The 17,224-nt window shown below is 34.2% G+C and overlaps 1 protein-coding gene across 1 annotated transcript; it reads left to right on the top strand.

Annotated features, from left to right (window-relative positions):
* The first annotated feature begins 1,143 nt into the window (after positions 1–1,143).
* LOC143247255 (frizzled-5-like) lies at positions 1,144–6,074 on the top strand. The gene is made up of 2 exons (XM_076494993.1): positions 1,144–1,678; positions 3,220–6,074. The coding sequence occupies exon 2, from the start codon at positions 3,427–3,429 to the stop codon at positions 5,221–5,223; it is 1,797 nt and encodes a 598-aa protein (XP_076351108.1). The 5' UTR covers positions 1,144–1,678; positions 3,220–3,426; the 3' UTR covers positions 5,224–6,074.
* The last annotated feature ends 11,150 nt before the right edge of the window (positions 6,075–17,224 follow it).

Raw genomic sequence — 17,224 nt, 5'->3', positions numbered from 1 at the left:
GAAAAGACGTTTATTTACCCCTAATGGCACAGCGGTATGTCTCCCGACTTACAACGCTAAAAATTGGGTTTTTCGTGGTGGGCAGAGCATAGATAGCCTATTGCGTAGCTTTGTGCTTAACTTTGAATAAAGAAATTGTTTGTTTGTTGAATTTGGGATAAAGCTGCTCAAGGACTATATCCACTGACAGTCCGTAATATAAAAGACAAGACAACTAGTAAACATCACTCACCGCCAACTCTTGGGCTACTTTTTATTAACAGATAATAAGATTGGTCGCTATATTGTAACAAACCCACCGTTGAAAAAGGCCACTTGTAAACACCACTTGTGAGCTACGTTGTATCGACGAATAGTGAGGTTGGTCGATACATTGTAACATACCCAACGTTGAAAGGCGACCATGTCCGTACTTAAGGAATAAAGAAAATAATAATAACTAGACATGTTTCGGGTGCACTACACTTACATGTACAAATTTCCCTCGTTTCAGTGACACTCTATTCAATAAAAGTAAATTCCAATACACCAAATGCCCGGATGTGGCTTTATAGTTTGTGGTTTGCGTCCCGTTTTCGCAAGACCCGCATTTTAAAACGTTGGTGCGCTTTAACAGTGACAGTCGAATTTTATAACCTTGTAAGACAAAAGTTGCTCGGTAGTTGGCGATGGGTGCTACTGACTAGTTGCCATTCTTCCAATTTGTCAGTTGAAAATTCACTACGGCTACGCGCGGGTAGGCTTTTGTGTAGCTTTTTGTAAAAATTCTAAATATATGAACTAACTCTTCGTACTATTTTTCCTTACGTTCTATTGTCGCAGAAATATGGATGAAATTGTTTTCGTTTGTTTGTTTGGAAATTTCGCACAAAGCTACTCGAGGGCTATCTGTGCTAGCCGTCCCTAATTTAGCAGTGTAAGACTAGAGGGAAGGCAGCTAGTCATCACCACCCACCGCCAACTCTTGGGCTACTCTTTACCAACGAATAGTGGGATTGACCGTCACATTATACACCCCCACGGCTGGGAGGGCGAGCATGTTTAGCGCGACGCGGGCGCGAACCCGCAACCCTCGGATTACGAGTCGCACGCCTTACGCGCTAGGCCATGCCAGGCCAGGGATGAAATTGTACAAAGCGCATCTTTACTTTCACAATAGGACTACTGTGGTTGTTCCAAGGACAAAAAGCTAAAGGACTACTACATCACGTTAAAACCTATAGCAGCGCGTGCCATTCCAGCACATCAATTTCGCTCTGCCAAATGGCTCACACGAAACATATATATCAGGAATTTACGTGGACAAGGCTGTAACTTCCCCGCCCTTTTCCTCCCTTCTTCAATCGAGTAAATTACGTTGAGGTTAGAGAAGGCGTTGCGCGTATAGAATGGAAGCTGAAATCGATTTTTGTTCTGTGTCACCTATGGAATCACATGGACAAGAGCAACCAGAGAGCTTCTGGCGTCAGCACCAAGACTTATAGAAGTGTTCCAATTCTATCTGGTATTACTTACACATAACTAAGTAGAATAAGTCGTAAGAGATTCCGTTGTCTTCTACAGATAGAAACGAAAGAACATTGCAAAGCAGTTTCTGACATTAAACAACCAAGAACCACAGGCTTTAAGTTAATCTAGTATTTCTGCGCTTGACAACAAAGAAGGCGATCAATAACTGGTAAGGAAAACCAGTACGTTTGTATTAACTGGTTATCTTATGTTTCTATGCCTTATTTATATTTTAAACGTCTAAAACATACGTTTTATTTACTAAATATACAATTTCGAAACGTTCCCTAATCTATTTCCTATCTTCCGCTTCATTTCGACTTGAGAAAGAAACAGGTTGTGGTTTTTATTTCTATTATATTGTAATTAATTAAATTATCACGTGAAACTCCTTTTAACTAACGTTAAAATATAAAGAAGAGAGTAACATATGAGGATGAGACATATTCGTCCTTTTAAAGGTAAAGACAGACAAAGAAATATCCTTTGTATTATAACATACAGAAAAACCTAACTTTATTTGCTTTCTCTAGTCATCACTTTTTGTTCAGAGAGCGAATGAACGAATTAAAAGATGCTTTTTTCTTGTTTTCTTAATTTCGCGCAAAGCTACACGAGGGCTATCTGCGCTAGCCGTCCCTAATTTAGCAGTGTAAGACTAGAGGGAAGGCAGCTAGTCATCACCACTAACAGCCAACTCTTGAGTTACTCTTTTACCAACGAATAGTGGGACTGACCGTCACGTTATAACGCACAAGCGGCTGAAATGGTGAGCATGTTTTGGTTTTACGGGGATTCGAATCCGCGATCCTCAGATTACGACACGAACGCCTTAATCCATCTGGCCATGCCGGACCGGCCTGGCATGGCCTAGCGCGTTAAGGCGTGCACTTCGTAATCTGAGGGTCGCGGGTTCGCGCCCGAGTCGCGCTAAAACATGCTCGCCCTCCCAGCCGTGGGGGCGTTATCATGTGACGGTCAATCCCACTTTTCGTTGGTAAAAGAGTAGCCCAAGAGTTGGCGGTGATGACTAGCTGCCTCCTTCCCTCTAGTCTTACACTGCTAAATTAGGGACGGCTAGCACAGATAGCCCTCGAGTAGCTTTGTGCGAAATTCCCAAACAAACCATGCCGGACCCTAATTAAAAGAAGACACTTTCGTTTTTCTATATTTTTGTATCGAGTGGCTAGTTTATGGAAAAAACAAATTCGGGTCTTTTTTTGTATTTATCATAACGACTACTAATTGAGTTGGAAGTTATTAATTTGATTGCTTGAGACTTTAATTAATTATTCAACGTGAATATCAATGTATTACAGGTTTATACAATACTATATTCCAAATATAAGACAATCAACAATAAGTAAGTTATACGAACTCCATAAAACGGTACTACCTTTTTCAGACTATCACATTATTATAACCACTCAACTGGCGGGCGAATGTTGGTAGACATACATCGTAATAAATATCTTTATTACGTAATCACGCCACCCATAAAATTATATCTCTAACAAGTTAGCCACCGTCCTCACGTGCACTAATTTTTATTGACATTTTACGAATGTTCTAGTGGTAAATTTATGGCCCTTTTAGTGTTTCATACTCTGCTCGTTAAGTATTTTCACGTTTCTAATTTGTAGCCTATTTATTTATAATTTTATTGTATCTCCCGTCTCTCTTAATAAAACTTTCTATCTTTATTTACAGTTATCAACTAAATTCCGACGAGTCTCACGACGGCCGTATTCATCAAACTGGTACACAACAAAGGTTTGTAGGTCGGTATCGTTTTAAACCAATCGGTTCTTAGAACAAGGAGTGAAAAGGAAAAATCTTCCTTTCCAATTATTGGATACAATCTGTAGTATATTGCAGGAAATGCTTCTCTCTTTACAACTTCTAGTTTGGTGAGAGATGAAGTCGCATGAGAATATTCATTTCCTTCTGTGTAGTAATTCCTCAGAGCTGATATGGGTCTGGGTCTTGCTAGCTTCTGTCAGTACATCTGGGGTGAAGGTTGAAGAAAGTATCTCAAACTTTCAGAAATGTGAAGAGATAACCATCCCGATGTGTAAAAACGTAGGATACAATTATACCTCCATGCCTAACCAGTTCTATCATGAAACCCAAGAGGAAGCTGGTTTGGAAGCTCACCAGTTCTGGCCTTTGGTTGAGATTCAATGCTCTGAAGATCTTTTGTTCTTCCTCTGTTCGGTTTACACTCCCATATGTATGCCAGATTATTCTGGTTCCATCCCATCCTGCCGATCAGTCTGTGATCGTGCCAGAACTGGATGTGCACCGATTATGCAACAGTACGGCTTCACTTGGCCCGATAGACTTCACTGTCATAATTTTCCTGAGTACGGCGATCCCAGTAATCTCTGTATGGATGAACAAGAAGGAAAAAAATCAAATTATCCAACCTTTTCAGATAAAAACAAAAATCCATTTTCCGAGACCTCCAAGTATAACACGAGTCTGCAGCTAAATGAACATCCTACCTTTGACAAAGATTTTGAAATTCCAGTTACCACACATGACCCTCACTTCGATCACAAGTGTGGTTGTAAATGTCGCTTCCCAATGATAAGCGTAACGGAAAATGATAATAAAAAATTCTATAACAAGGTAGAAACAGGTGGCGTAATGAACTGTGCAATAGCTTGTCATGGCAATTTTTATTCTATAGATGAGCATAAGTTTGCCAACCTGTGGTTAGGACTATGGGCAGTGTTATGTTGTGTGTCTACTAGTATCACGGTTATAACATTCCTAATTGATGTAGAACGTTTCCAATATCCTGAGCGTCCAATAATCTTTTTGTCAGCATGTTACCTTATGGTTTCCATTGGCTACATGATTCGTCTTGGAGCAGGCCATGAAGTAGTTGCCTGTGATGGACCTATCATTGCTTACTCAAGTTCCGAACGATCTGCGACGTGCATCTTTGTATTCATTCTGACCTACTTTTTTGGCATGGCCAGCTCCCTCTGGTGGGTTATGCTGGCACTAACCTGGCTTTTAGCTGCAGGACTCAAGTGGGGGAATGAAGCGATTACTCGATATTCTTCATATTTCCACGTTGCTGCCTGGACAGTGCCAGCTGTTAAAACAATTTCTGTTCTAGCCCTGGATGGAATCGACGGAGACCCGGTAGCTGGTATTTGTTATGTAGGGAATCAAGAACTGACTTTTCTGCGAGGTTTTGTCTTAGCACCACTCTGCGTATATCTTGTTTTGGGTACTTGTTTCTTGTTGGCTGGGTTCGTAGAGCTCTTTCGAATCAGAAGTGTCATACGACAACAAGCCGAAGACAAGGTGGATAAACTGGAAAAGCTAATGATTCGGATTGGTGTGTTTTCGGTTCTGTACACAGTTCCAGCAACAGTGGTCATTGGATGCTATCTCTATGAACAACACTTTCGGGAAGCCTGGGAACAAAGACACAACTGTCCTTGTAGCGCACCTGATGTTCAGCCAGATTACTCAATATTCATGCTCAAGTACTTCATGTGTCTGGTGGTCGGGATTACATCTGGGTTCTGGATATGGTCTGGAAAAACACTGGATTCCTGGAGGAACTTTCTAAGAAAGCTGTGTCGAATGAAGATTCAGGATAGGCAGGCTTTGAGACAAGAAAATCTTCCTTATGGACCTGAGCAGGACATATCTACCACCGTTAAACAGGGTCCAATTACGAAAGTATGATGAGATTAACATGGAACACTATATCTCTTGTTAGGCTCCTGTGCTAGCATGTTTTACGTATACATGGATGCAGCATAAGAGAAAAGTGATTTCTTTTTATAAAAATCCTGCATTTAAATTGTAACCATTTGTCTCTCTTGCCTAAGACAAAATATCAGTTACACTAACCACTTCATTGTCTAGAATGTAACGTTTCATCTGGATTAAATCCAACTGTGGTATTTGTGTTACTCAAGAACTGCAAATCATTGCTTGAAACATTCCATATTGTTTAAAATATTACTTAGTAAGAAATGTACTTTCATCTTCCGTCGTTATATCTAAAGTGTTTAAGTGTTAGTTTTCTTATTATTTGTTTTTCTAGAGGTCCGAGTTTTGCTTGTGAACAAAGTAATTGTAATTATTCCTTGTGGGTTCTAATGTTCATACCTTAACCAAAAAAAAACCTAGGATACGTGTAGTAGTTGCACTGTTGCTTGTTATAAAATCGTATTATACGTACTTTTAAACAAATCAAATGTTGTTGCATGTTGATAATTTTCGTAAAAGTATCCATAATTTCTTGACTCTGTTTCTAAAAGAATAATTAATATTTTAAGATAAAGCTTACGAATCCTTAATATATTTGTTGTAAACTGTTTTACTAAAAACCAAACCATATGCACCAGTAGATATAATTGTTGTACGAAGATATATTTCCACTGCAAACTATAATTTGAATAGTTGGTGAGTTAATGAGAGAGCTTAATTTAAGTTCAACATTCTAATAACGTTGTATGATAAAGCTTGTAATGTAAGTTGTGGATGCATGTGACAGTTGTTCCAAATATTAAATATATGGGAAAATGTCCTACTTTGTGGTCCCTAAAGTTTTAATTCACCAAAGAAGTTCGTTCAATTTTTTAAAGTGTGCACGGAAGTATACAGATAACGCTCCATTAATCTAAAATTATTTTCCTAAAACAACCAAACGTTCAACAAACCGTCATAAAATCGTTATCTCGTACGTGATACTTACAGTTTGCAATTTAAATTTACCTTTCGTGAGGTTTAAATCTTTTATATGACGTATTCAGCTGGAATGGGACAAGTCATAAAATTCTAAATGGAAACAATATAACCAACAAAATGTATTTCATATCTTATGGTATTCTACTTAATACTCATAATTTATTTTCAAAATTCTCTATCGTGAAATCAAAAGAATGGAACAGATCCGACTTTTTTATCTTCTTAGATCACCATATAAATGTCATATAATCCACACAAACAAATAAAACCATTTATAGGCATATATATATATATTTAATCGCAGAATTCCACTACAAAAATAAATCGTTACAATAACTTTAAACATATAGTTTAATTGTGATTGGACGAACGCTAGAAACAAAATTAAAAATGGTATCAGTTTATAAATTTTTTGTTTTTATTTTAAGATCTAGCCTCAATTTTTACCGTTATAAGCTCCAGTGCTTGTTGCTGTAAAATAGCTTTTCCACGTCTATTTTATTGTTAAGTGTGAAAACTTCAAAAAAATATGCAGTGTAAACCTTTAGGAATCTAATCCTGAATTATAAAGGTTATCGCTAGTCTCCTGCCGAGTCTCCCACGTAGCATGATTTCGGTTTTTGTTTGCTTTGTTACTAAGTTGCACAATTGAAAAATGCAGTGTGCCAGTGAAGGGATTTAATCGTGAATTTTAACGTTATACGCTCCACAGCTAGTAAATTTGGTTGTTGGTATGAATGGCTCCATATAATCCATGGAGTTATTTAACAGTTAGGAAACACAGAAGGGGAAGATTCGTGTAAATAGAAGGCACACACAACACATTTGTTTCTAGTCTTACGTTTCGCGGGCCTTGTGGTTAGGACACTCGACTCCTAATTATAATCTGTAAGAGTACGTTCGAATCCCGTCCTCGAACATGCTCACTTATTACTTCAAAGTTATGTACAGCTAGCACAGATAGTCTCGACTAGCTTCGTGCGAAATTCAACAACCAAACTTAACGTTTCATAAATACATTAGTTTAAACAATATGAACATACAGGGTGGCCCGTAAGTCCCTACCCATCCATATGTTATAATGTTATATTCAATTATGCATGTATTAGAAATTTGTTTCTTTTTGGACAGAACATTCCGCGGGATTTGGAACAATAACCCCTGCTATGTTGAGGAAAATGTCTCATAGAACATGGCGTCGCATAATATTATGCAGCGAGAATGAGGGACAGCACACAGATACACTGGATACATAAGATATATGGATGGGTAGGGACTTACGTGCCACCCTGTAGTATTGCATCTTCTGCTACATTGTTTCAAGGGAATAGTTCACAAGAAAAGAAATAAAAACAGCTTCGTAGGTTTTTATGAAAAGAATCTGAATTATGATTTCTACTAATGTCTTGAAGCGGACGTCGTTTCTCTATATCCTGCTGCTTACAAATCTTTACTTTTTCTATACTTATATATATTGTTTGTTTACTGTTCATTCCAAATGATATCAAGAAACGTTTTCTCATTCCTTTAAAATTAGGTTACGTTGGAAGTGGGAATTTGGAAAAGCCAGCCATCGTTTACTTTCGGCCCGGCGTTGCCAAGTGGATTAAAGCATTCGAATCGTAATCTGAGGGTCGCGGGTTCGAATCCCTGTCGTAACAAATATACTCGCCCTTTTAGCCGTGGGGTGTTATAATTTGACTATCAATCGAACTGTTCGTTAGTAAAAGAATAGCTCAAAAATTGGCGGTGGGTGGTGATGACTAGCTGCCCTCCCTCTAGTCTTTCACTGCTAAATTAGGGACGGCTAACGCAGATAGTCCTCGTGTAGCTTTGCGCGAAATTCGAAAACAAACAAACAAAAGTTTACTTTCTATACATTGCAAACCTGACGTCTATCTGAGCGTTCGTTTGTTTTCTGTTTGGAAAGCTGAGCACACAGACAAACCTGAAATGCTGATAGAACAGACATGAATAATGTTGATGTTAAATTATATTTCATAAACAGGATATTCTACATTAAATTGTTATAAAGTAATCACACCGTTATTCAAGTTTAAAATATGACGAAACCTAAGGAATAAAAATCTAGATTTACTGTATGTTATTGTTAGTGGCTCTTAGCATGACTGACACACTCAACAATTACTTTTGAACATGGGTGGTATAAATAGCTCAGAGTTTTGGCTTAGAATAAAACCAAGAATGTAACACAATAAACCTTTTTAACCACCATGAAATAACTTAACACTCCTACGAAAAAACGTTTCTAGTCCAGATTTCTCCAAGCCCGTTCCCCTGGCTGTGATTTCGCAAGATAGTAGATAGGGGCAGTGGGAATCTCGTTAATCCATTCATTAATGGATTTAAATACAAAATTATTAGCCTAATATTAATAACCTTTCAAGTTGCTCTGGGGCCTATTAGGCCCCACTTTTCGTAGGAGTGTTAAGTTTATTAATAGTTTAACGTAAACTTTCCCCGTCACTGGGAACGGGGACTTTTGCTTCTGATTTATATTTGTTTATAAATAGTTTGTTTGGAAATATGTTAAACAAAGAGCTGTAAAATTGGCTGTATGTCGTGTTTCATCATCACGTGTATCAAAATCCACTTTTTTTAGCATTATAAGTCTACGTGCCCACTGAAAGGGAGGAGCGAAATCAGAGATAAAAAAAAAGATATGAGAAGAAATTATTTATTCTGTTTATAAATGTCACTACTGTAACGAAAATCATAAAATGTTATTATTAGTAAGGTATTTTCAAAGTATGGGACTTCAGCCATCTCGGTTTTAAATCTAAATTAATACTAGTTACATATTTTGAAAATGTAAATAACACACGAATATAATTTTGAACATTAAAGTTTTATCTGGCGTTACAAATTTCTAAACAATACATGATTCTAGGTACACGTAGCTAAGTTGTTTTGAAAATAATACACGAAAAAACGCTTCCCTTCCCCATTGACTTTAAAAGTGATACAGCACTATTTTGGAATAAACAAGATACTTAACATGAATGAGGTGAAAACTTTTAGTGATGCTCATTTATAGACATTAAACAACAGTTTTATCGTCAATCACGTTTAATGTTATGTTATTGGTTGATTGGAATTCATAGAAACAAAAGACTTGATACTTTGTTTTCAAACATAAAATCTCGCTGCTTCATTGATGTTGTTTTACGTCATACAGCGGGTGCAGTAGAGAAATTGTATTAATTTGTTGTAAGCAAGCATTCGTAAGGCTTAACTGGGAATTAGTGTTGATGTAGGTCTAGAAGTCTGGTTACATCTTAAAGTAACAAAATGATCGACCTCTCCAGTCATTACATTACACCATCTTGTCATTCTTGTATCCAGAGAAGAAGGGCCCACCTTTCGAAAGTACTCAAGTTATTCATTTCTGTTAAAATTTCTTGACCCTACGTGTTTTCTAACATCATGAACAGTTGCGAATATTTACTAGAGATACTAGTCAAACAATGGTTTACTATAAACAGTTATAAATGTTCACTATAGCATACTAGTCAAACAATGGTTTACTATCAACAGTTATGAATGTTTACTATAGAATACTCGTCAAACAATGGTTTACTATCAACCGTTGTGAATGTTCTCCACACAATACTAGTCAAAAAATGGTTTACTATCAATAGTTGTGAATGTTCTCCACACAATACTAGTCAAATAATGGTTTACTATCAATAGTTGTGAATGTTCTCTACAGAATACTAGTCAAATAATGGTTTACTATCAACAGTTGAGAATGTTCTCCATCGAATACTAGTAAAAAAATAGTTTACTGTCAACAGTTGGGAATGTTCACTGTAGATACTAGTCAAACAATGGTTTACTGTCAACAGTTGTGAATGTTTACTATAGAATACTTGTCAAAACACGATTTCGTGCAACACAGTATAACATGAAATATGTGTTATAAATAAACTTTCTGCCATCTTATAAAACCACTTATTTGTTTTCTCTCCAAACGCGTACACTTTTATTATTCTGTAACACAACATAGGTTATTGTAGCGGAATAAATTAGTTTTCTGTGTTCTTTAACAACACGAATGGCGAGCTATTTTTTCTTGAACGTTATTTACTAAAGTACATTTTTGTATTATAAAATCATATTTATATTAAGTGTTTCTAGGTTATTAAAACATCAATAAAAAATTAAGTGTCAGGAAACACATTTGAGATTTTTTTACCATAACGTGTTTGTTTGTTTTTGAATTTCGCGCAGGACGATCTGCGCTAGCCATCCCTAATTCAGCAGTGTAAGACTAGATGGAAGACAGATAGTCATCACCACCCACTACCAACTCTTGGGCTACATTTTTACCAAGAAAGAGTGGAATTGACAGTCATATTATAAAACCTCCCTCGATGACGGGACTGGAACCCACAATCCCCAGATTGTGAGTCGAGTCCTCCGACCATGTCATGTTCCTTTTCACAAGCTTAAAACTTTTATACAAGTTTGGACTTTTGACGTCTAATAATCCCAAGGTATAAACAGGTTTATTTGATTTCTTAACAGCACTAGGGCTTAGCTCGTTATTACATAAGCATACTTCAGTCATAGAAGAAAATAAAATGAAATACGAAGAATAATCAGAAATAGCTGCTTAACTTACCATTCTCAAGGGTTTTTTTCGTTTAATTGATTATCTTAAACAGATCAAGAAATTAGATGAAGTCTGAGTTTTATATACATTTCAATAATAGGTTGTAAACACAGAGTCTGTCAGGAACTACTCAACTTATCAGACACAAAAATAGATTCCAAAGCTGCATTTCGAACAACCTAACTGTCGATACTTATTTACACAAGAACATTTCATTATAAGCTCTGTGGTGATGTCTGAGGGCTTATAACGCTGAAAACTAGGGTTTCAATACTTATGGATGGCAGAACACAGATAAATCATTGTGCAGTTATGTACTTAACAAAACTAAGACTCATCATAAACATCGTTGTTAAATTCATGATGCAGGATATATTATTTTTAACAATATGTTATCAAGATCACGAGTCTTAGGGGCTCTGTTATACGTAGAAATTGTTTAGTAGGTTGGTCCACTGACTGGTAGTGTTCTATATACTAAATGATATAGGTTAGGTTTGTCTTTGTTGGTAAGTACAAACGGAAGTTTTCGTTTATTGTTAAACACATCTTAAGTTTCTGCCAGCAGGTGGAACTTTTATCTAACTTGTGCGTATCTTTTTGTAACAATATCGAATGTAAAAATCGATGGTCGGTTACTTTGGGATTCGAACTCCGTGAGTTTTTAGTTTCTAAACTATTTATACATCGAGTTGCAAGTGGGTCCATGAGGTACTCTTACAATACATGAATAACACAAAAAAATGTAAAATGTAAGTACGGACAACTAATGATACAATTACATCTATTAATTGCTACAGCAGTCACGTGTGTATGTTTGATTGTAATCGTAAAACTAAACATTGTAGTATCTGCATACTGTTCACCACGAGGAATCGAACACCGATATTTGTTTTGTAAGTTTGAGAACTTATTCTTAACCCACTTTGGGGTGGCTCGGATGGCCAGGTGGTTAAGGCACTCGACTTGTAATCTGAAGATCACGGGTTCGAATTACCGTCATACCAAACATGCTCGTCCCTTCAGCCGTGGGGAAGTTATGATGCAACAGTAAATCCCACTATTCGTTGGTAAAAGAGTAGCCCAAGAGTTGGCGGGAGGTGGTGATGACTAGCTGTCTTCCCTTTAGTCTTACACTGCAAAATTAGGGACGGTTATCGCAGATAGCCTTCGTGTAGCTTGGCGCGAAATTCAAAATTGGTGTACATTTCATAGAAAATGGGTGATTTTCCCAACTGTTTTTGGTGATTTCTTTAAACTGAATGTTTCTCCAGTTTTATTAATAAATTATTTAAACTAAATGTTTTTGGTTTTTTTACAATTGTTTATGGTAAATTCTTTACACTGAATGTCAGACCACATTGTGATTTACTGTTTACACACCATATAATAACTTCACAGTGTTTTCCCTACAACCAAGAGGAACGTGTGTTTAAGATATCATTTTCACAACTTGATAACCGGAACTTCAATTGTTACAAACTTCGCTTTTCACGTTGGAAAAGAAACTCGATAAGCCGAGCGTACTTTCATTCATCAGAACTAAGCGGCTTTTGAAGCAAACTTTTTGTGGAATCAGAAACACTATCATTAAGAAATAATTCAATTAACACCATACAAACACAATATGATATTAACTCTCGTGTTACCAATAGGTTCCGAGACCACATCTCCTTTTAAAGTGCATTTCTAAACGATTTAAGCAATAAATTGTCTTTTGTTCCATGACTTTGGTGGTGAGTCCATAATTGTAATTACGGGAATACATGACTTTGGTTGTTGGTTTATTACTTTGATGATAAGTCCATGACTTCAATTGTGAGCACATGGTGTCACTGATGGGTCATTGACTTTAATGTTGGGTGCATGACTTTGGTAGTGGGTCCATGACTTTTTTAATTAGTGAACGACGTTGGTGATGGGTTTGTGACTTTTATGGTAGGTCCGTGACTTTAGTTTGGGGTTTATCACTTTGGTGGTAGGTTCATGACTTTAGTGTCTGGTGCATGACTTTGGTCATTACAGAACCATAGTAAAAGAACAAAAATGGTTATAAGTTTTCCCTCTAATCTCTTATTTATGCAACGTGGTGTAACAGCCATAAAACATAAAATGAATAAATATGATGTAACATATGTTGACCCTACAGATAGTGAACAGTTGATAACTTGAGGGTTAACCTTATTACACTTCAGGTTAACTTAGTTGTATAAAAATCTTTTTTCTCATGCCGCCCGTAGCTCAAAGATAATCTTGAGGCTTATAACACTAAAGTCCAGAGTTCGATTCACCTACTGTGGACATAGAGCAGTATGTAGTTTTAACAACAACCATCATTTTATATTTTATTTTCTAGTTCAAACATTATGTAAGTTTTGTTCTATATTAACTTATTCAGTTATGATTTAAAAAATAACGCATGCTGTGACCCATACAACAATAAAGCTGATTTTAACACTTGGTACCCCACATTCTCGTTACGCCAGAAGCGCCACCAAGTGATATGTTTTACAAAGAGAGTAATCCCAGTTTTTCCGAACTCAACGTTTTTTTTTTTTTTTCTCTCAGTGACTGACTTGTGAATGTATAAAGAATGATCGTCTCGTATGTTTGCGAAAAATTTTCTAACACAAGGTAAGGTTTCAATTTTGTTTTAATCACAGACAATATAATTTGTTAAACTAAGCTTCATAGTAAAATTTGTTTACTGAACAGTAGTAAAGTTATATTTTATAACTGTATAGTCTTTGTTGATTGTCAATTAATCCGAAACTTTTAATTACATAATATATTTTTTATCAGTTTGAAGGATAAAAAACCGTCATGAGAAAGGACACTGAACAGTAGTAAAGTTATATTTTATACTGTATAGTGTTGAATGTAATATTATTATCAAGATAAAGTAATGAGAGGAACCGAACAGTAGTAAAGTTATATTTTATACTGTATAGTGTTGAGTGTAATATGATTATCAAGATAAAGTCATGAGAAGAACTGAACAGTAGTAAAGTTATATTTTATACTGTATAGTGTTGAGTGTAATATTATTATCAAGATAAAGTCATGAGAAGAACTGAACAGTAGTAAAGTTATATTTTATACTGTATAGTGTTGAAAGTAATATTATTATCAAGATAAAGTCATGAGAAGAACTGAACAGTAGTAAAGTTATATTTTATACTGTATAGTGTTGAGTGTAATATTATTATCAAGATAAAGTCATGAGAAGGACTGAACAGTAGTAAAGTTATATTTTATACTGTATAGTGTTGAGTGTAATATTATTATCAAGATAAAGTCATGAGAAGAACTGAACAGTAGTAAAGTTATATTTTATACTGTATAGTGTTGAAAGTAATATTATTATCAAGATAAAGTCATGAGAAGAACTGAACAGTAGTAAAGTTATATTTTATACTGTATAGTGTTGAATGTAATATTATTATCAAGATAAAGTCATGAGAAGAACTGAACAGTAGTAAAGTTATATTTTATACTGTATAGTGTTGAATGTAATATTATTATCAAGATAAAGTCATGAGAAGAACTGAACAGTAGTAAAGTTATATTTTATACTGTATAGTGTTGAGTGTAATATTATTATCAAGATAAAGTCATGAGAAGAACTGAACAGTAGTAAAGTTATATTTTATACTGTATAGTGTTGAGTGTAATATTATTATCAAGATAAAGTCATGAGAAGAACTGAACAGTAGTAAAGTTATATTTTATACTGTATAGTGTTGAATGTAATATTATTATCAAGATAAAGTCATGAGAAGAACTGAACAGTAGTAAAGTTATATTTTATACTGTATAGTGTTGAGTGTAATATTATTATCAAGATAAAGTCATGAGAAGAACTGAACAGTAGTAAAGTTATATTTTATACTGTATAGTGTTGAGTGTAATATTATTATCAAGATAAAGTCATGAGAAGAACTGAACAGTAGTAAAGTTATATTTTATACTGTATAGTGTTGAGTGTAATATTATTATCAAGATAAAGTCATGAGAAGAACTGAACAGTAGTAAAGTTATATTTTATACTGTATAGTGTTGAGTGTAATATTATTATCAAGATAAAGTCATGAGAAGAACTGAACAGTAGTAAAGTTATATTTTATACTGTATAGTGTTGAATGTAATATTATTATCAAGATAAAGTCATGAGAAGAACTGAACAGTAGTAAAGTTATATTTTATACTGTATAGTGTTGAATGTAATATTATTATCAAGATAAAGTCATGAGAAGGAACTGAACAGTAGTAAAGTTATATTTTATACTGTATAGTGTTGAGTGTAATATTATTATCAAGATAAAGTCATGAGAAGAACTGAACAGTAGTAAAGTTATATTTTATACTGTATAGTGTTGAATGTAATATTATTATCAAGATAAAGTCATGAGAAGAACTGAACAGTAGTAAAGTTATATTTTATACTGTATAGTGTTGAGTGTAATATTATTATCAAGATAAAGTCATGAGAAGAACTGAACAGTAGTAAAGTTATATTTTATACTGTATAGTGTTGAGTGTAATATTATTATCAAGATAAAGTCATGAGAAGAACTGAACAGTAGTAAAGTTATATTTTATACTGTATAGTGTTGAATGTAATATTATTATCAAGATAAAGTCATGAGAAGAACTGAACAGTAGTAAAGTTATATTTTATACTGTATAGTGTTGAGTGTAATATTATTATCAAGATAAAGTCATGAGAAGGACTGAACAGTAGTAAAGTTATATTTTATACTGTATAGTGTTGAATGTAATATTATTATCAAGATAAAGTCATGAGAAGAACTGAACAGTAGTAAAGTTATATTTTATACTGTATAGTGTTGAGTGTAATATTATTATCAAGATAAAGTCATGAGAAGAACTGAACAGTAGTAAAGTTATATTTTATACTGTATAGTGTTGAATGTAATATTATTATCAAGATAAAGTCATGAGAAGAACTGAACAGTAGTAAAGTTATATTTTATACTGTATAGTGTTGAGTGTAATATTATTATCAAGATAAAGTCATGAGAAGAACTGAACAGTAGTAAAGTTATATTTTATACTGTATTGTGTTGAGTGTAATATTATTATTATCAAGATAAAATCATGAGAAGAACTGAACAGTAGTAAAGTTATATTTTATACTGTATAGTGTTGAGTGTAATATTATTATCAAGATAAAGTCATGAGAAGACCTGAACTGAACAGTAGTAAAGTTATATTTTATACTGTATAGTGTTGAATGTAATATTATTATCAAGATAAAGTCATGAGAAGAACTGAACAGTAGTAAAGTTATATTTTATACTGTATAGTGTTGAGTGTAATATTATTATCAAGATAAAGTCATGAGAAGAACTGAACAGTAGTAAAGTTATATTTTATACTGTATAGTGTTGAATGTAATATTATTATCAAGATAAAGTCATGAGAAGAACTGAACAGTAGTAAAGTTATATTTTATACTGTATAGTGTTGAGTGTAATATTATTATCAAGATAAAGTCATGAGAAGAACTGAACAGTAGTAAAGTTATATTTTATACTGTATAGTGTTGAATGTAATATTATTATCAAGATAAAGTCATGAGAAGAACTGAACAGTAGTAAAGTTATATTTTATACTGTATAGTGTTGAGTGTAATATTATTATCAAGATAAAGTCATGAGAAGAACTGAACAGTAGTAAAGTTATATTTTATACTGTATAGTGTTGAATGTAATATTATTATCAAGATAAAGTCATGAGAAGAACTGAACAGTAGTAAAGTTATATTTTATACTGTATAGTGTTGAGTGTAATATTATTATCAAGATAAAGTCATGAGAAGAACTGAACAGTAGTAAAGTTATATTTTATACTGTATAGTGTTGAATGTAATATTATTATCAAGATAAAGTCATGAGAAGAACTGAACAGTAGTAAAGTTATATTTTATACTGTATAGTGTTGAGTGTAATATTATTATCAAGATAAAGTCATGAGAAGAACTGAACAGTAGTAAAGTTATATTTTATACTGTATAGTGTTGAGTGTAATATTATTATCAAGATAAAGTCATGAGAAGAACTGAACAGTAGTAAAGTTATATTTTATACTGTATAGTGTTGATAAAGTCATGAGAAGTGTAATATTATTATCAAGATAAAGTCATGAGAAGAAACTGAACAGTAGTAAAGTTATATTTTATACTGTATAGTGTTGAGTGTAATATTATTATTATCAAGATAAAATCATGAGAAGAACTGAACAGTAGTAAAGTTATATTTTATACTGTATAGTGTTGAGTGTAATATTATTATCAAGATAAAGTCATGAGAAGAACTGAACAGTAGT

This window comes from Tachypleus tridentatus, chromosome 3, assembly GCF_004210375.1.
Source record: "Tachypleus tridentatus isolate NWPU-2018 chromosome 3, ASM421037v1, whole genome shotgun sequence".
NCBI lineage: Eukaryota > Metazoa > Arthropoda > Merostomata > Xiphosura > Limulidae > Tachypleus > Tachypleus tridentatus.
This window is presented reverse-complemented; position numbering and strand designations above follow the sequence as displayed.

Coding starts and splice junctions, on each gene's coding strand:
- LOC143247255 (XM_076494993.1), top strand. CDS start 3,427: ATGAAGTCGCATGAGAATATTCATTTCCTTCTGTGTAGTAATTCCTCA.